At 42.9% G+C, this 20,916-nt stretch overlaps 1 protein-coding gene across 2 annotated transcripts in view; it reads right to left on the bottom strand.

Annotated features, from left to right (window-relative positions):
• Positions 1 to 1,806: 1,806 nt before the first annotated feature.
• Positions 1,807 to 20,916, bottom strand: part of ASB13 (ankyrin repeat and SOCS box containing 13) — a 33,916-nt gene continuing 14,806 nt past the window's right edge. For both annotated transcript variants that reach the window (XM_058669524.1, XM_004588491.2), the window contains exons 2-6: positions 16,128 to 16,315; positions 14,636 to 14,786; positions 12,169 to 12,303; positions 4,226 to 4,417; positions 1,807 to 3,530 (exon numbers count right to left, since the gene is read on the bottom strand). In XM_058669524.1, the coding sequence (XP_058525507.1) occupies positions 3,403 to 3,530; positions 4,226 to 4,417; positions 12,169 to 12,303; positions 14,636 to 14,786; positions 16,128 to 16,315 (794 nt within the window). In that variant the 3' untranslated portion in view covers positions 1,807 to 3,402. The remainder of the gene's footprint in view (positions 3,531 to 4,225; positions 4,418 to 12,168; positions 12,304 to 14,635; positions 14,787 to 16,127; positions 16,316 to 20,916) is intronic.

The raw sequence follows: 20,916 nt of genomic DNA, 5'->3' as shown, positions 1-20,916 counted from the left end.
CAGCTTTGTTCTGGAAGCCAGTTCCATGTGTGTGTTAGTAAATAAAGGAACTCGGCTGCCTAAAAGAAAAGAATGCTGCCTATAGCAAGAAACCATGGGCACCACAGCACTAGTGCTAACCAAGGAACCCACAGAAAGGCAAAGGCTCTGTACATCCCAAACACCTTCTAAAGCCTCAGCAGATCCATCCAGAAGGAGGAAGAGATACTGCAAGTAGCATTTCTGTGATGGAGAAAGATACAAGACTCCACTTCCTCCTCAAAGCCTTAGAGACATCCTGAAGATCCGTTGCTGGGGTCCCACTCAGAAGCCCCTTCCTTCCTCCTTTAGCTCCACTTGCCTTCCACCTGCAGAGGGCAGGCTACGCCTGGGAATGGGCCATTCCAGCGCCAGGCTGGGGAGAGTGGGTGAACTTGGTTCTATTGTGAAACCAATTCATAGGAGCTTTTGAACTCTTCAAAGGTCAGAATCTAGGGCGATGGTACAAAACCCCACTAAAAGCTCATCCTTATCTAGGGAGTGAACGACGCCAGAGCAAATGAGGGTAATCAATAAATTATGTGGCACTTTCCTTCAGGTGACTGAGGGAAGATGATGGAACCCAAGCAGTGTAAACCAGGGCTTTTCTTTTTAAAGGCAGGCTTTCTTTTTATCATCATCATCATCTGAGAGAAGAGAAAGAATCAGAAAAATCGTTCATTTACTGTTTTATCCCCCAAAATGCCCACAATAGCTGGTGCTGGACCAGACTGAAGCCAGGAGTCTGAAACAATCTGTGGCTCTCCCATGGGTGGCTGGAACCCTGGTACTCGGGTCTTAACCTTCTGTCGCCCGCGTGTGCATCAGCAGAAACTGGAACTGGAACCAGAGGTGTAACGCAAACCTGAGTATTGGCTAACTTTGCCGAATACCAGCCCCCAATCTGGAACTTTTTTTAAAAGATTTTTTTCTTGACATCTTAATATCTATTTTCATTATTATTTTCCATGATACAGCTTTGTAGGTAAAGGGATTTCTCCCTCTTTTTCCATCCCCCCACGCATTTTCCCTCCCAACATTTTCCTTAATTTATCATGGTAGTATATAATCTCTTAATAATAATTACAAATTTGATTTTCTGTTATTTACAATCATTGCACTGTCGGTATAAGTAAAGATAGATAATCTAGCATTATACTGTCAAGGTATATTTATTTATTTTGTACTTTGTAGGTAGGTTGTCTTATATCAGAAATAATATATTTCTCCTCTTAAACTGGATTATTTCACTAAGCATAATGGTCTTCAGTTGAGGCCGTTTTGTTGCAAATGGTAAGATTTTACTCTTTTATGGCTGGGTAGTATTCCATAGAATAGATACACTTTATCTTTATCCACTCATCTGTTGACAGACAACTAAGTTGTTTCCATGTGTTTACTATTGTGAATTGTGCTGCTATAAATATAGGGCAAGCAAGGCCTCATTTCCTCACCTGTGGCATGAAAGGATTTGCTCTATGGTTGGCTAACAAAATCCTTTCATTAATGCAACTCTGATCTGTTATTCCAATACTGCTACTGGGATAATCCAGGCCCAGAAGAGCAGAAATATACCTGATGATCACAATCCTGCTTGAGGGTGGAGAAAGGCCTACAATCTTATACTCATTTGATCAGTTGGACACTGCCAGTCTCCCCAAAGAAAGTCCACAACAATGACTCACTAAGAACAGCATGAAGAGGCTTGGGAAAGAATCCAGAAGGTACAAGTGACCCCTCTTTGCCACACAGGATATAGCCTATTTCAGTGTTAAGAAACAAGTCAGATGAACATAAGGATGAACTTCATTCAACCATGTTTATTGAGCAGTAAGATCTTGTAATAAAGTGCCATATTATGTAGAGATGTAATCAGTAATCAGATTTCACTGATAGAGTCAAGTTTCTGTTACAAAATTGAAACAACAGAACTCTTTTAACAATTATTATTATTACATGCAGAGACAAGGATTCATCTAGAACTTGTATCTAAGACTTAATCCAACAGAAGTGGCTCTTTGCAGTTTAAGATGAAGCCCTAATTACAATGGCTAAAGTCTTGGAGATGAAAAATACCCAGATCTATGGCCCCACTCAAGTCACCAAGTAGAGAGGTGAGCTCTGGTCAGGTGGCACAACTAACACCGTCTTAATTATCTCAATCTCATTCTAGGCCACACTCCCATTTCTAAGCATACTGTCTTCAGGACACTCATGACCCAGCATTCACAGGTGATGCCTTCTCCATTCCCCCAGAAACCAAATATACCTAAACTAATTCCTGCTTTGAGTGACGAGCCTCATCTCTGTTGTTCAAAACACTGGAACAATATCCTTTCATGTGACACATTTCATGAGACATGTTTCATGAGTATCCGCTAAAGGAACAAAATAAATGGGAGCTAGGGCCCATTGGGTTACAAGTATTAATGCCCACCAGATGCTGTCAAACTATATTACTTTTATAACTGCAAGCAATTAGAAAAATTTAGAGTGAGTGAATAACGAATGAAAATCCATCCCAGAATAGGCTAACAGCCCTTTACATTGGAAATGACTGCCTATGAGACTATTCTCTAACATGCCTTCATATTACCTTTTGACTGAATGACTCATTCACGAAACTTTAGTGTTATAGCCTACATGGCCTCTAAACATATTTTTTAATCCTACATAAACATTTTTCTAGGAGTTGAGACTTAACACTGAAGACAGACTTCTGAAGGAACACTGTGCTGGTTATGGGAAACACAGAGCCTAAGTTATCCCCCAGACCTGGATGAAGCCCCTGAGTGACAGATTCACCTGGACACAGATGGGCCTTAGAAAGTGCCACCTGCTGCTTCAGAAAAAAAACCCGTTTGGATGGCAGGATGTCAGCAGAGTAGGTAGGATCTCATGTTCCATGGGTGCAGCCTCTGGAGCACAGACACTCACTGGTGTGCACCCAGAGATGACAGCTGGCACCCAAGGTCCTGGTGCTTCTGTGGCATGCTACACAGACATGAAAACCAACAGCTGTGCCTTGCAACACCAGCCTCACCTGGCCTCCCATACTCCCTGAGCTGTCTGCCCTGAGGAAGATCAGTGCAAAGAGGCACGCTGGTCTATTGGGCCCATGCTGGAGTTGCAGTGTAAGTTCCAGACCACCAGCACAAGGTTACACCTACAAGTGTGACCTGAGACACAGAACACCTCAAGGGTATGGAAATACTCTGCAGGGTTCAGGATTCAGGATTCAGGCTGCTGAGGGGCTCAAAGAAATGTTCTATCCATAGCAATTACAGGGTTTCAGACAAACAGGCAGAGCCCTCTCCTGCCTGATGCTGGGCACAGTAAAAGCAGCAGGAGTCCCCAAGCTGCCCTGGTCCATGAGCCTGCACCTCAGTTGTAGGAAAGGTAATCGATGAGCCGGGGAGGGATGTTTAACTTGGCGATTTTCTCCAGCCCTCTGACTCCAGTGGCCTTCCTCAAGCTCACCCTGCAGAGCTGTGACAGGGTCAGAGGTGTCTCTGAAAAAAGAGAAGGAAGAGGTGCATGGGGAGGTTAGTGTCACAAAGGAGCACAGTATCTTTAAGCCTGATGGACACTGGTATGGGATTGAAACATCTACCCTTCCCCCTGAAAACAGGATACACCCAGCTGGTCTTCTCTGGAAGCTTACCACAAAGGATGGCCAGGGACCCAACGAAAGATCAGAAGATAGAACTGGCTAACATTCACTGGGATTTTGTTTGGGAGAGCACTAGCTTTGGAGAGGTGTATGTGGGCTTTTTGTATGTTTTGGGGGAGGTCTTTTGATTATTTCTCATTTGTTGTTTTTGGGCCATTGTATGATACTTTAGTGCACAGACTTATCAACAAAGAACTTGTCTGCAGCTAGTAGGTTCCCTGATGAAGCTTCTAACAAAACAAGGCTCAGGCCAGAGGGTTGGACTCAGGGCAGGTGCTAGCAGCCAGCTCCTATTGCTCCACGCTAGAGGATCTACTCTCCTCTGTGAATGCCACACATCACAGGGAACCCAGGAAAAATGGGTGCATCAACACAGACAGCTACAGCAGATAAAGCATTCAAATGTACAACCAAAGGTCAAAATTTGAGGTTCAGGCCTAATATGAAGCTTTCAATGGATGCACAATGAGAACTAGCAACCTGGGAACCCCAGATGAAAGATGGTGGTGCCTGATGGCATGACACAGGACTCACTTTCATAGTACTCAAAGCACTTGGCAGGGGCACTGCTGCTCCACGTATAGTCAGATGGCTTCTTCCCACGGTTGTCCCGGGCATATATGTTGCCTCCAAACTCAATGAGCATCTCAATGAGATCCACGTTCTTCACCTTGGCAGCATGATGAAGGGCTGTCTCATGAAGTTTTGCTGCATTGACATTGGCCCCTGAAGGCCCAATGCAGAAATCACATGTTACCAAGGAAAGAACTTACAGCCAAGAGAAAGCTGGCTTCTACATCTTTATCCAGCACAGTAAAAAACAAACGAACAAACAAAAAGAGCTAAAGCAAGTCGTATCCAGAAAACAAACTCAAGACAGACTCTACCATAGTATACTCAAACACATTTTTCAAAATCCCAAAGCAGCACTTACTTTTCCTTTCCTTATGAGAGGAGAGTTACACACAAGTAGCAATGGGAAAGAAATGTAACTACATACAGAACCAAAAAGAAGAAAAATGGCACAAAAGCTGTCCTCATGAATTAAAAATCAGCTCAGACAACCCAATGCAGTTTGCCTCACCAATCCTTAGATTGCTGGAAGCTCAGGCTGAGTCATCCCAGCACTCAAGCTTGCCCCCTAAACGCACACATTGCTTCTTCCTACTGTGGGCACAGCACAGGACTCTCAAAATATTGATGGAATGAAGGGATCAATATTTCTTTCATGTAAATATAACTCTATCAAGGGGAGAATAAAAAGAAATCGGGTATGTGTCTTTTTAGGTATCTAAAAAGTTAGGGAGTTCATGTAAAGACTGGACTGTGAATTCAGCTCCATCCTCTGTATCCTTCTAGTAGACACTGAGAAAGACATGAAGAAACGACAGCTAAAGTACAAGTGCCATGGCAGAGTAGCCTAAGCCTCTGCCTTCAGCATCGGCATCCTATATGGGTACCAGTTGGAGTTCTGGCTGTTCCACTTCCCATCCAGCTCCCCATTAATGTGCCTGGGAGAGCAGTGTTTGGGAGTGTGGCTCAAGTCCTTGGGCTCTTGCACCCACATGAGACCTGGAAGAAGCTCCTGGCTCCTGGCTTCGGGGCAGCTTAGCTCTGACTGTTACAACTATCTGGGAAGTGAACCAACAGATGAAAGATATTTCTTTGTCTCTCCCTCTGATTTTCTGACTTCCAAATAAAAAGAAAAAAATCATAAAAATAAAAAAGAATTGGTCGCTAAATACAGTACTTCTCAATGCACTAAAAAATAAGATTTTGATAAAAATTCAATTTGTGTAAATTTATTCTTAGAGCCTGGGCATAATTGATTCTACACAGCAGGGCTGCTGGGACAGCAGAGCTATTTAGAAAAGAAGTATCAAGTTCTTTGAAGTTGATCCCTGAGTAGAGCTAGAGCTTACAAGAGAAAGGGAATTCAAGAGAAGTTATTTTAAATAAACCAAATAACTAGACCAGACTCAGGGATCTTCGGAATTTGAGGTGGGCACTTAGCATAGTCAGTCTGGTTCTGCTCCTGCTCATGCATGTCCCTGCAGGCAGCAAGTGATGGTTCAAATGTTGGGTCCTTGATATCCGCACGGGAGATCTGAACTAAATTCTCAGATTCTGCATTTAGCCCTGGTTGTTGCAGGCATCTGGGGAGTTAATCAGTGCATGTGAGCTCACTCCCTGTCTGTAGTCTGCTCATCCTCTCGCCTCCCTCTCTGATATGTGTGTGCATATGTGCCTCCTAAATAATTTTTTAAAGATTTTTTAATGTGAAAGATGTTTATAGAGAGAAGGGAGACAGAAATATCTTCCATCTGCTCATTCACTCCCCAAATGAGCATAGCAATCAGATCTGAGCTGATCTGAAACCAGGAACCAGGAGCTTCTTCCACATCTCCTACATGGATACAGGGACCTATAGCTTGGGCCATTCTCTGCTGATTTCCCAGTCCATAAGCAGAGAGAGCTGGATTGGAATGAAGCAGCCAGGACACAAACTGGCACCCATATGGAATACCAGCACTTGCAGGCGGAGGATTAAACTGCAACACTACTGCATTGGGTCCAATAGTTTACTATAACAAGCAACAAATTAAAAAAAAATTATACCACTAGTATAGTATGTCACCATTTAATGGCAATGTCAGAGAATTTTACTGGACTATTTGCTCAGCTTCTTTAAAGCTCTTTTCTCTAATCCCCTTATAATCTTCTTGTCAGATGACTTCAAAGAGATGTCATTGTATACAATCAAAGATGGTCATGCCCTAAGAATGCCAGTTTACACACTGCTTTTATCAAAACTTCTGTTGGTAATGCCTTGAAATGAAATGAATATAAGGCTATTATAAATTCCAGTTTCCCCAATTCTAAAAAAAAAACCTCATTTTTGCTTTGTAATAATAATACAAAGAAAAATTTTTCCGTTTCCAAAACCAAAACTCAGAATTTAAGCCAAAAAATGTTTAATATATATGTAAAGTTTTCTATTTTACAGAAATGTATTATGAGAAAATATTAAAAAGCAATACGTTTGACAAAAGAAACATTTTTCTCAGCAACAAACCACTACCTCACATCAGAGGTTTTCATCCCATACTTGCTTATAAGATTAAGAAATTTAATTGTATTACAATCATAATGCAAGTAAAAACATTAAATGCTAAAAGCACAACCACAATGAAAAACAAATCCTGAGGTCCACAGAATCTAAAGTCCAAATAATTTGCCTGCTATCATTAGTTCTGGCATCCTGTTGCCAACTAGGAAGGAAAGTGATTATTTCTAATTTAGCAATAGAGAAAGAGGCACAAGGGAAGCAAAACTACTCCCTCACAATCACAGAGAAAAGTGGCAGGAAAGAGCTGTGAAAATTCTTCCCTCCTTTTCATGCTGTTGGCTAGACTGCCCCAGACAATTCTTGGGCAAGGTGGCTCTTGCAAAGGGCCTTCCCAAGGCACACACAATGGGATCTTTCTAATATATGTTTGGTATTTTCTGGTTGGAGGCAAAGATAGGAAGGTGAATATGAAGGAAGCTAGAATTATCAGTGGCAGTTAGAAACTCCAAGCCAGGTATGCACACAACAATGTGGTCAGATGGACTTTGAAGTATAATGTTGGATAAAGAAGAAATAGAGTAAGATATACACCCAGTGCCATCTATGTACATTATTAATGCCTGTCTTTACCCTAATTAACTATGTAAAGAGTGCCAAAAATAAAATTTTAAAAAAGGGGAAAAAAATCAGGAGGAAAAAAACAAAACAAAACAAAACAAAAATAAGAAATGCCTGCCTTGACTGACGAGCATCTTACAAAGACATAGGGATTTTAAAACATAGACACATATGGAAGAGGGAGTGCAGGCACAATGGAAGAAAAGAAGGGAGGGATATGGGGGAAAACAAAGTGGCTTTACATGAAGCAAAGATGGGAATAGGCCCAGAACTGAGAAGTGTGAGAAAGAGACAGAGAAGGGAAACCAGCACAGCAACCAACATCATAGACATTAAAATCTCTCAACTGCACATGTTTTACGGAAACAGGTCAAAGTTGGTTCACTACTAAAACCCAGACTTCAAAGCAAAATAGAATCAAATTGGATTCAGAGTAAAACCACGGCCAAGTGAAAGGTGAAAGGACTTTGTGATACACCGTCGCATGCCAGGAACCAGCACAATAAAAACACATAGCTCACTTTGTGCTTTTGCGACAACGGACTGCCAAAGGACAAGGAATGTGCAGAGAGTGGCCACGTAACCACAGCACTGCCTTTGAAGGCTTTCTTTGGAGTTAAACATTTACTGGGAGTGATCAGATTAAAAATTACTTCAGCGTAATAACTGGACTTTCACCTTTCCTAGCCCTCCTCCTTCGCAAATATAATCTAGAGTTCCTTGATTTGGCCTCACTGCCTACAGAGGGAACAAAAAGAACAATGGTCTTTGTGTCTATCCTGTGGAACACAACACAGCTCAGCTTCTGCAGCAATGCCCAAGTCCTCTCCAATTCACATACAAAGGCAACTACCTGCACCTAGGGGCCTGGTCCATGGTTTTCTTTTGATTTTTTCCAAGGGACCTGTTACCTGATTCCAAAGTTTAGAATCACTATATTTAAAATATTCATTTTGAGTATATGAAGATTCTGTCCACATCTTTGTTTGAAATGTCCCAACATGAAAAAATAGTTCCAATGGCAGGAAAATGAATATGCCATTTGGTTTGACACAGAATGTTATGCTGGGGTCCGTGCAGTGGGTGTGAATAATGCGAAGGTGTGAAGAGAACAGCTCCCCTGCTTGGCAGGGCCCGGGGGAGCTTCCAGCTCTTTGGCAGGGCCTGGCAGATTTCTCTCTGACCACCTTGACACAGTTTCAGCCCTTTTCACATGGACACTCACTCACCCTGTGAGATGGCTTTTACAACCAACATGAACTTGAGAGTTAATGTTACTGATCATGTCTTGGTGAGTGGGCCTTTAACTGCACACAGGAGTACAATCAAGCCCATGCTGTTTCCAGACACCTTATTGTGTGCCTACCTATTGCCATAAAATCTGGCCCAGACATTCAGCATGCTTTCTGGGAAATGGCTTGATAAGAATTTTACAAACTAATGGAAATGATGGGAATATGGGTTAAAACTGCCATGACAAAAAATATAGCTACTGGGACCCTAAAAGCTATCATGTTATTATGACCCTAAAGGCTATCCTGCTAAAGCAAAAAATACAGTTACTGTGACCATAAGGGTTAGCCTGTCCTTGCAACTCTTTAGAACATAGAAAATATAGTTGCTTTAGTTGTTTTTATAATTTTTTAGCTAGAGGAAATATAGGGTGATTTCATTAACATCATAAAGATATACTTTTGATTATTGTTTGCTCACTTATGAAGTTGTAGAGCCTGCAGTTGTAGAGGAATGTAATGTTTAAAACTTTTTGTCTTAGATTTTCATGTTTTTTCTCTCTTGATGTATTTCTCCCATTTAGTGATAGATAAGTTGTAGAATAAGAATTGTAGTAGGAGTGTATTACTGCATAAGCTGTGTTGTCTACTGAGAAATTATTGGCTGCAACGTTGGAATGGATAATGCCTTGTGAAACAATTTATAGAACTGTCTTTGGAAACACTCACTTGTCCATTGTAGAGTTGAAACTTAAATAGAGTAACTTAGCTCATTGCTAACTGCAATTCTTTCCACCGTTATAACTCTTGCTTTACTTGTTCAGTTAACAAACTGTGTGAGCTTGCTGACCTAATGGCCTTTAGTGCCAATGGCCCGTAATCCCCATAGACCAAAACTCCGGACTTACTAACCCATACATAATTCAAGGTAGGGGTCTGGTTGTCACAGGTGGCGCCAAGGTTAGAGCCCAGACCCGAGGACAGCAGATGAAGACTGGCAAACCAAGATAAGCAAGGAATGTGGAATCCTTCCTCAATCATCTCTCAGGAAGCTGTAAATTGTGCCCCCTTGAGGCTATGTCAAAATGCCCCTAAAAGAAAACCTTGTACTGCTTCTGTATAAATAAAGCGGACAGCTTTCTCGCAATGTCCACAATGATCAAGGAATCCTAGTGGTCCGTCTCTCCTTTCTTTCTCTCTTCGCGCCTCATCCATGCACCTTTCTCGAGCTCCGGACTCAGCTGGAGCTAGTCTCCGGCAATGTTAAGAATATCAGAGATTAGAATGATAATCAAGGAAAACATTTAGAACTGATAGCTTGACAGTATCAGCAAGCATCAAACGAACGCTGACAATCATACTGTTTTCTCCAAGAAGATCTTACTCTTTAATTCCCAGGTAAGTGGAAACACCTTTTGAACGCTTCTATAAAGCCTGTTCTATTTTTTATATGTTTTCCATGCTACGCTGCCCAGTACACCAACAGTGTTGGCACCTTGCAAGACACAGAGTCAAGAATCAAAGCGGGGTCAGTAGGATCAAGTTAACCTCAGGTCTGGGTATGGGGCTCTGCTGGATCAACCTCTCATTCTCTTCCATTGTGATTGGTTCAAATAACCTAGGCTTGAGTCAATGAGAAGACAAAAAAGTTCAAGCCAAAGATATCTGTTCAGGTTTTGGACACAGGACTCATCTTGGGCCAATGACACAAGGAGAAGTATGCCCACAACATCTGGGAAACATTTTCCCAGTCTGCCACAGATAATTGACATTGTGTTACAGCAGGTTAAGCAATCAACTGTGACACTCATATCTCATATGGGAATACCTGCTTGAATCCCACCTGTATTACTTCTGAGCCAGCTCCCTGATTACATGCTTGGCAAAGCAGTAGAAGATAGTCTAAGTGTTCAAGCCCTGCTTCCCACATGGGAAAACTGGATGGAGTTTCAAGCTCTTGACCAACCCTGGCTGCTGTGGCCATTTGAGGAATAAAATAGCAAATGGAAAATCTTTATCTCTGTACTTCCTATCATTTTGCCTTTCAAAAGAAATTAATAAATTAAGAAAAAAAATCTATAACCTCAGAAAGTGAAATTTTGATTTTAAGTCTGAATCTACTATAGCCATTTGATCATTTATCTAAAGCCAGACTTCTGTAAAGCTATCAGAGTAAAAAGCAGACTTGCAAAATTCAAAGAAATCACAATCTTAGTGACATGAGCAGGTTAGACTGCCCCTGAACCTGTTCTACTTCTCATCCTTTAAGTTAGATGAACGAATAAATACCCTTCACTATTTAATCAGGTACAAAATGTTTGCTATGCCTTACAAAGGAGTTGCAACTACAAAGTCCTAAACAATACAGAAAGTGTGCTGTGTTCACATGTGATATTGAACACAGAAAGGAACTAAACAAGACATGGAACTTGTGTGTTCTGAGCTCAGAAGCACAACAGCAAGAACACTGCCCTGTGTTGGATACAACCACCAGAGGAAGGCTTGGCTGGAAGACCAATGACTGTTTATAATTAATATATCGCAATATAAAAAAAGTTTTACAACCCTAAAATTCATGGGAAACATCCACGAATTATACATTGGAAATAACAAGCATGAGAAAAACAGCAGCTGGTCTAAATCAGACTGACGCTGGCTGCAGAGGACTGGAGAGGAAACGAGGTCTACATCCCAACCTAAGGATCAGTTTATGGTCCCATGTGGCCCGAGGGGAGCCAGGGGGAATTCTTTTCTCTCTCTCCTTTTTTTTTTTTTCTTTCTTTCTTTTTTTTTTTTTTCTTAAGCCAGGAGAATTCTACACAAAATAAATCTTTTCCCACCACAAAGACTCCAAAGTGGTTCATCAAAGTAAACAAGATTCTCCAAGAGAAAACTCCATATAACTTAAACTTCATTGTCTGTCACCTGGGGGGAAACACATTCTCTTCCTATTTCTGAACATTTTGCTTTTTGTCCTAGGTTGACACCCAGCACAGATGAAATGGCTGATCTGCAATTTTCCCTCATTTAATCATTTTAAATTTGGCTCATATTTAATTCCTTGAACAATATTCTCTTGGCCATGTGTTCAAATTTCTTGTACAGGCAGATCCTGCCCCTATTCCTCAGCTGTGTGAATGGATCGGTTTTTTCCACCTTGGCACTCTATCCTGACTCTTTTTTGGACACCTGATAACAGCCTTAATTCCAAATGCTCCATTCTCCTAAATACTGCAAACTTCTTATCTCATTGTAGCAACCCCATCAGGTGGATAGTTGCTTAAATTCTCTAAAAATCGTCATTAGTATTAGTTGAGCACCAACTATATACCAGGGTCAGAGAAAACATTATCACGAATACTTTCAGCGACCTTGCACAATGGGTTTTATTTTTCCAGTTTTATGTTTTTAGAAATTGATGTCCAAGATCTCAGCTGGCAGTGGAGAGTTAGATCCAAATCCTAGTCCACCTGAACCTGCCACCCAGTTCTTTAACAGGCACAGTGTTGGCAGGTCACCCACTTGTCAAATACCAGATGAAGCAAACACCCACGCACCTGCATTGAGCAGCACTTTGACACAGTCCAGATGCTCCCGGGCACAGGCCACATGTAGAGGTGTCCCAAAATGACAATCGTGTGCTTCCAGATTGGCCCCAACATCAATAAGAAGCCTCACACACTCGGAACTCCCTTAAAATAAATAGGAGAGGGTGGGAAACACCTATGAATTATGCACTGGAAATAATAAGCATGAGATGAACAGCAGCTGGACTAAATCAGACTGAACTTGGCTGCAGGGGACAGGAGAGAATATGAGGTCTATATCCCAACGCAAGAATAAATTTATGACCTTGGGTGGCCCTAGGTAATCCAGGGGAATTCTGTCCTTTCTGTTCTCTCAGGAAGTGGGATGATTCGCAGTCCACTTGGCAGAGGGAAGAAGAGGCATGCTGCCCTCTTGCTGTGAGAACAAAATATTTGAGACATGATCCAAGAATGGGCAGAGAAGAGTCATGGCAGCCCCTGCACTGGCAGGAGAGTACCCAGCCCATGCTGATAGCATGTTGCTGGCATCCCGGTCCAGCCTCTTGGACTGGATGAACTCTCTTGGACTTTCCCACCAACACCAAGAAAGCAGTGTTGTTCTAAGTGCTTGGACTGCCCTCCAGCCCGATGAAGGCTACCATCTTCTCCTTGGTTTGGCTTCCTGCATCTCTGATGCAGTGTGGATCAGTTAGGAACCTACCTCTTACCCTTCCTCACAAATTCTGCCCAGCTCTATCCTCTGATCAATCTATCACCTCTTCACTATTGGTGGTTACCTAATTTACACCTCCAAGCCTGAAACTCAGTCTCACCTACAACAGTCTTATGCCCATTCTCCTGGATATCTCAGCTACTCTAGTCCTCTTTCCTCTCCCAGAGTCCCTGTTCTTGGCCACTTCCTCTGAGCCAATTGCATCACCTCCAGCTCAGACCTTAGTCATTTTTTACCACTTGTTCCTCTTGCTGATACTAAATCCTATTGAATCTTCCCACAAACCTTGTAAGTAAATTAACCCCACACCAACATCCTACTTTGTTGTGTGCCAAGATCATTATGATAGTCTAATTCATCCTTCTGCTTCCAAGATATTCCCCAACCACCATTTGTCTATCTCTACACAGATGGCCACTAAACCAAGCGTGCAACCTTTGTTACCCTATCATTCAATATCAACTCAAAAACCTCTTGGCAACAATCCTTCAGGTGCTAAAAGATGATCTCACAACACAGTAAAGCTACAAATACCTTTAGACTTGCAAGACCTCATTCTCCTGATCTTTTTATTTCTGCCAGACCCTCTGATTATATTGTTCAAAGCTGCTTTTTCTCTAACATAAGTAAAACTTCACTTCTACTCTCAAAAAAAAAAAAAAAAAAAAACTCACCGAATAGGAAGGCACACCCTAAACCCCACATCCAAGAGAAATACATCCAAAAGCAAACACTGCGCTGATTTCTCAAAATACAGGATATACGATGGGCAGTTAGCCAAGAGATTATGACATCAGTTAAGGGGCCTACATCCCACATATGAGTACGTGAGTTCAATACCTGGCTCCAGCCCCTGACTCCAGCTTCCTAATAATGTAGACCTTAGGTAGCAGTAATGATGGTTCAAGTGGTTGGGTCCGTGCTACACATGTAGGAGACCCAGACTTAATATCTAGCTCTCAGGTTCAACCTGACCCATGCCTGGCTATTGTGAGTATTTGGAGAATAAATCAGCAAAATGGAAGCACTCTCTTCCTTTCTTTTTCCCCTCTCTCTAAAGTAAATAATTTATAAAAATAGAGGCCACAATTTGCAACCTTTCCACAAAGAGTGGAATTTAAACTCCATAGTTTCATTTTTTAAAAATCTGCAAGAACTGGTCTTACCTTAAATTTCCAGTCCAATTTATTGTGCCCCTTTACTGAGACCTTGAAAATCAGTGAGACAGAAAAAGCAATATTTCCCTGTATCTTAAAAGATTCTCTTTTATTTTCCCTCCATCTGAAATCTGCCCATCTCTGAGGACAGTTGTAACCTTACCTGCTCCCTGATCCTCTGAGACAACCCACTCCCTGAATGTGCCCAGGTTCAGCCATGCTTGAATCTTGCTCCTCTCCCAGCTAAGACCAAATCACTGTAAATACTAACAGAACTAACATGTAGAGTTGATCAAGTCATCAGAAGAATTCTTGCAGACAAGCTCCAGTGTTCACATCAGAAGGATTTTTGGAGACTCCACTGCAGGGGGGGAATCCTACGGGCAACACAGGATTCACTGCCTCCAAGCCCTGGGTGAAGGTTTTCCCTCTAGGAGGAAAAGCTAAGATTTTCTACAGTTGAGCTATGGAGATCCAGAACCAGATCCTAGTCTCTCCTAAGCTAGCACATGGGTTTCCACTTCTGCCTACACTGCATCAGCCCTTCCCAGGGAGGACACTTCAGAACCCCAGTATGGTGAGCAACTCTGCCCACCCACCAACTCACCACTCATGCAGGCCTCGTGCAAGGGGGACGCTGTATACAGGGGTGGATTGACCTTCGCTCCATAGGACAGTAAGAGCTTCACACACTCGATGCTGCCTGAGGCACAGGCGTCACAGAGAGGAGTGCTGCCATCAATGTTGCGGGCATCCACCTCACAGGAAAGAAGATACAAATGTCAAGGGGGCAGGGAGAAATGCCATCCAACTTGCTTTCAGCATAGCCTGCTATCATGAGCTAGGGCACTGAGCTAGGCGAGGGAGTTCAAAAAGGAAAATGCATGGTTTGGGGGATACTTCATAGCCTCCAAAGTACAAATGCCATCCTCTTTGGGGCTTTTCTTTTGGGAGGGGGCAGAGTAAGCTCAGCCTCACCCTCAACATCACCCTAAAACGCAGAGCAGAAAATATATCTTATTTCAAGCCTCAGCTAGAAAGATGCCTAAGATGGCTTAACATGTCTTTTCTAGTGTGAAAATCATAGACCAGGAGAAAGCAAATCCCTAATTAGAAAACTACTTACATCTGTCCAAAGTCAGCATCTATTTGGATACTCGGTATAACTTGTTCTGGTCCAAGCTTGCAAAAAGAGTAAGCAGTACATGGTCTTCGCCTCCTGGCCTTCTTCTCCCCCATTCCTTGACCAGGAAAGGGGAGCCATTCTTTCAGCATGGTGCAGGGCAGGCTCCTACCAGCTCACAAAGAGCCATGTGCTAAATAACCAGAAATTCTGCTAGTCAGAAACAACTGGCAGCTTAAAAGCAAACACGGTGTGAAGATTTCTTCTGGGAAAAGCAGCAAAATATGTTTCGTTCCATTGTTTTCCTTCAGAGTCAGTTTGCTAACATTCCACTGAGTACTCCTGAAAGCTGGAACCCTTCTCTTTGCACCCTAAGCAGCAGCTTTGCAGTCTCAGCTAGTTCTACCCACCTAAATGACCTGAGTCCAGGATGTAGCTGGCCTGTCTGGGTCCTGCTCCTTGCAGAACAGAGCATTCCCATGGACATTTTGCTAAAACTGTCTTCTTTTCAGCCACCAAGAACTTCTTTTTCTTCTTTTATTTTTTTAATTTTTATTATATTTTTGACAATCTTTACACAGTTAATCAGGGTATAAATGTTCAAGGGCTACAGGAAAGTGGGTAAGACCATCATTTCCATATTGTTTCCTTCATGTTTAAAGCTGGGTAGTTAGGGCGAAGGCCCACCTAATTTCCCACCCTCCCCAGGTCCCGGATGTAGGGCATGCTCCAAGGTGCCACCAAGAACTTTTTAATTAATAGTCCACAAGCACTTCCTGGCCCTTAGTTTCCCAGTCTTTGATGTGAAACTGACACAGCTCCTCCTTGTCCTCCTTGGCTTCCAGCATATCCTATTTTGGCCTTGCCTGGCTTTCCTTTGAGGTTTCTCTTCCTCTGGAGTTCTTCTGAGTTAGTCTCCTCCATTCCTCCATGCTGCTATAGCCAAGCAAGGAGTCTGTCTTAAAGGGTCACTTACCTGGGCTCCAGCCGCCAGCAGTAGCTGCACACACCTAGCCTGGCCCTGCAGACTGGCTGCATGCAAGGGTGTGATGGAGTCTACCGTGACCTGGTTAACGCAGGCACCGCTCTCAATCAATCGTTGCAGCTGCAGGCTTTCACCTCTCTGGGCAGCCTCATGGACAGGGGTGCGTTCCACCCAGAAACCTGCAAAAGAAATGCACAAGATCAAGTCTTCTGCAAATGCAGTGTTTTCACTTCTTACTTTCCAATGGGGATGCCTTTTATTTCTGCTTCTTGCCTACTTGCTCTGGTTTGAACAGAAATCATGAAAGAAGACATCCTTATCTTGCTATTGACCTTAGACGGAAAGCATATGGCCTTTTTTCAAAACATTTTATTATTATTATTGTTTCGTGATACAGTTCTATAGGCTCTAGGATTTCCCATTCCCCTCCCAAACTTCCTTTCCTCCCACTCCAATTTCCCCTCTAGTATTACAATGGGTGGTCCTTCATGAACAGCCATAAGTCTATCTTGCTGTTATTGAGGTGTTTCCTGACATTGTAGGCATGGACAATGCCGGGGAATCCAGCATCCTACTGTTAGGATAATTTTAACTGTTTCACTGGGAGTCCATCTTTGGTCTGGATGCAGAGAGACATACTGCACTTTGTCTCCACATCTGAACATATCAGTCTCTGCTACACCTGCATTATATATCCCCTCAAATACAAAGCCGGTGAACACAGTCCACAACAGGGAGAAAAAGAATAAATTTTCATTAATATGAAGTTAACAAACATGCTACAAAAATACCAATGTGTCACTACAGTGCTGAAAAACAAAATTAAAAACCTTGTAGAAATTGATGCTACTGCATGACCCATGAGGCTCTGAGGAAATTACAATTAAAACTAGAACATCATTGCATACGAGATGTAGCAAAAACAATGATGAAAAGGACACTTACAATGTCAGGTGTTTACAATCAAACCATTTTAAGTTTCTAAAGTTTGTATCAAAATAACTATTTTAAAACAAATCTCAGTTGAATAACTTTCCTATTATTTTATTTCATTTACATTAAGGAAACAAGTTTCAGGTATTTCATATACAAAGTTTTAAGAGCATAATGATACTTCCCACCTGAAGGAGAGGGAGGATGGGAGTTAGAAGAGGGAGAATAGGGTGATTTTTCACTATTAACTTCTATAGTTTGAATATGATTTGACTCCCCAACACATGAAAATGTCTAAAAACCCCAAAGTCACAAGTTCACAGTGCAGTACTACAGGGGTAGAAGCTCAATCTAATTATGGTGCTTAGGTACTGAGCCTGGTGGTAGGTTTATGAGTATTTGGGGGCCAGCCCTCAGATGGTAGCTCTCATCAGAGGATTGATTATAAAGCCAAGTTGTAGCCAGCTTATGGGATTGGCATAGGATCCTTCCTCCTCACATTCTCTACCCTTGCCATGCTCATGTCCCACCACATGGACTAGCCGATGGAACCCATCCAATTTTAGACTGGTGAATCTCCAAAGCTATGGACCCAAACAAATCTTCATTCCTGCAAAGATAGTTTATCCTAGGCATTGAGTCATGGCAATGGAAAGCTAAGACAATGTTGTCAGCTTCAGGCTTTTTATAGATGCTTTTCGTTGTGTTGAGGGAGTTCCTTTCTGTTTTGTTCGTTGAGTGTTATGAAGGGTGTTGGAGTTTGTCAGATACTTCTTCTGCAACTGATGAGGTAACTAGGTAGGCTTTCTTCCTCCTAATTCTGTCTACACAGTGTGTTAGTTTAACTGGTTTCCAGGCATTGTGCCAACCTTGCAATTCTGTGATAAATCTAATTGTTCATGGTGTACAATCCTTTATGTTGCTAGATTTAGTTTGCTAGTGTTTTGTTAAAGATTTCCCCATCCACATTCATAAGTATAGCTTTCTTGTAACCTATTTGTTTGGTTTAGTATCAAGGTGATACTGATAATCAAGGTAATCTTACAGAGTTTGAGAAAATGAAAAGACAGGGGGAAGGCAACATGTGGCCATGAGGCATGAGCACAGGAAATGTTACCAGTTAGCAAAGGGAGTACCCAGACCTGACCACAAGCCGTTCCCAGACCAGGTGTGCGGAACTCAGCTGAGACAAGATACTCCCCTCCCCAGTGACTGCACCATTTCTGCTGGAGTAATGCTTTGGAAATCCAAGACCCTTGTTCTTCTGGCAAGATGCCTCTGGGAATGGAGTTCCGCCCCTACATCCTAGTGCTGCCACCACATAATTAGTCTCCTGTGCCCTCCTCCCTCTCCTCACCCCTTCCTAATGCAGTTAAATCAAAGTCTATCACATGGGACCTACTCATAATCTTCCAATAGCTCCTTTCTCCAGGATGAAACCTAGTCCTGTCAGCTGCCCTGACTCACCCCACAGCACATGCTATTGTCTCCAACTACACATGGTTCAGTGTCTGATGGTCCATACCTCCTCCCCCTGCCTGAAATGCCCTCCTCCATCCCAATCCCTACTCCCTTCCAGCTGAGTGAGCCAATTCTTTCTCATCCACTAAGACTGAATGGCATGTATGCGCCTTCAGGAAGCCTCCCAAGCATGCAGTGCACCAAGCATGCCATCTCTGCATCCATGCTGGCTTGCATTCTTCTCTTCCTAGCCTTTTCCTGAAGGCACCTCAGGGGCAGTGCCACAGTTGACACACAGGTATGCAAATGAATAAACACTACACAGAAACATCTTTCATTTCTCAGACTAAACTTCCTAACCCTATCATTGGATCTGCCCCTGCCCCACTGAATCACAACCACTTTCCAACACCTTTAAAAGTCTACCTTGTCCCAGACAATGACCTGAGACCTAACACAGTTATGATCCCCGACTCTGGCTCTAACAGGGGCTTGTGCATTCATTAAAAGGGTTTATGTTGCAACAAGGCCAGGGTTGCAGCCCCTTGAAAACAGTGTGTGATAGTTTGTGGTCCAGTACTGACAGATGGACTTCAGCTTATTCCTGCCTCCTCCCTGTGCCTTGACTCAGGGTCACTGTGATACTGGATGACTAAGCAAAAATCATTGCCTTGAAAGTCAGAGTTCCATGGTCATCATTTACATGTTGACTCTCAGTGACTACAGGTCACCTCAAGAAGGAATGACGTGTACTAGAAAACTTCCTCCCCACACTTAAGCCCAAGACATGACCTTATTGATTCAGTACATATGCCAGGTCCACACATTTCTGGCTTCATGCTCCTATATCCCTCTAATGTCCTGACACCCTCACATCTGATAACCAGGCCCCATCATAGAACCTAGCCTATCCTTTGCAATTGAGAAGTCCTAACTGAGTAATTCAACCGGTTCAGCATCAGTTTGCCCTTAGTGGCAAGTCTCAGGAACCACATAGTTCATGAATTCAAACCCCATCTCTGTCATTGGGGACTGTCATGGTGAGCTTAAAACTAACCCTCTTGGGCCCGGCGGCGTGGCCTAGCGGCTAAAGTCCTCGCCTTGAAAGCCCTGGGATCCCATATGGGCGCCGGCTCTAATCCCGGCAGCTCCACTTCCCATCCAGCTCCCTGCTTGTGGCCTGGGAAAGCAGTTGAGGATGGCCCAATGCATCGGGACACTGCACCTGCGTGGGAGACATGGAAGAGGTTCCGGGTTCCCGGCTTCGGATTGGTGCGCATCGGCCCGTTGTGGCTCACTTGGGGAGTGGATCATCGGACGGAAGATCTTCCTCTCTGTCTCTCCTCCTCTCTGTATATCTGGCTGTAATGAAATGAATAAATCTTTAAAAAAAAAAAAACTAACCCTCTTAAAGCTTCCATTTCTTCACTGATAAAATGATATTGATGTCCACACAACATGGTGGCTGTGAGGCTGGAATGAAATAATGCCTAGATACTATTTTGCATCATGCCTGGCTACCCGTAAAGACTCAACAAGTGGCAAAGGCTAAGACTATCACAGAACCCTAATCATTATTGCTTCTTCTGTTAGTCCAGTTTGGACTCTTGTGCTTGTTCCATTACCAGTCACACCTTGTACTCCAGCCCCAATTACTGATCCTTGTCTAAGTCCTCAGTGACCAACTGAGTCCCTGCCCAATTTACCTGCTCACTTCCTGGGTCCTCTGAGACCACAGTCCTGCATTCTTCATGAATTGTTCAGTAGTGAGTCAGGGCCTGCTTCACAGAGCCAAATTCTAAAGACCTAGGAGTCCTTCTGGCTGGATGCTGCCAGTAGCAATAGAGTTGAGTATTTGTACAAGGCAACACAACAAATCATTTCTGTCTCTGTTTCTTTTCCTTTCCCCTACCCCAGAGAATTTATTTAACAGCATCCTACTTCATCATCCTTGAAATCAGAACCCTGATTTTAGAATCCAAGCAGCAGCTCTTCAGCCCTGCCTGCTGTAGAACTGAGCTTAGCTCAGCCATTTTCAAACTCTCCATAGATCACTGTCCATGCTTCTCCAGCTAAACTCATTTTGGTGGTCTTGATGTGGCCCGATCACAACCATGACTATGATCTTGACTGGGTTCCAAGCCACTATACCTCCAGTCTAGTCACTTCTCCATGGTCAGTAGCCCTGCTCCAGTAGGGAATACCTTCAAACACCACCAAAGACACCTTCAAGACAAAGCAGACCCAGATTGTTGGCTTGGAATTGTGTCACAATCTGCAAATTGCAGTCTTGATGGTGCTAAGATTATGAATTTCATTCAAAGGAAATCAATAAAGGAAGACTGGGGTCCTGGCTACAGAAATGTCTTTTCTGAACTGAAAACAG

The sequence above is a fragment of the Ochotona princeps genome, chromosome 10 (genome assembly GCF_030435755.1).
Source record: "Ochotona princeps isolate mOchPri1 chromosome 10, mOchPri1.hap1, whole genome shotgun sequence".
Taxonomy (NCBI): Eukaryota; Metazoa; Chordata; class Mammalia; order Lagomorpha; family Ochotonidae; genus Ochotona; species Ochotona princeps.
Note: the sequence above shows the minus strand (reverse complement) of the source record. Positions and strands in the feature narration are given on the sequence as shown.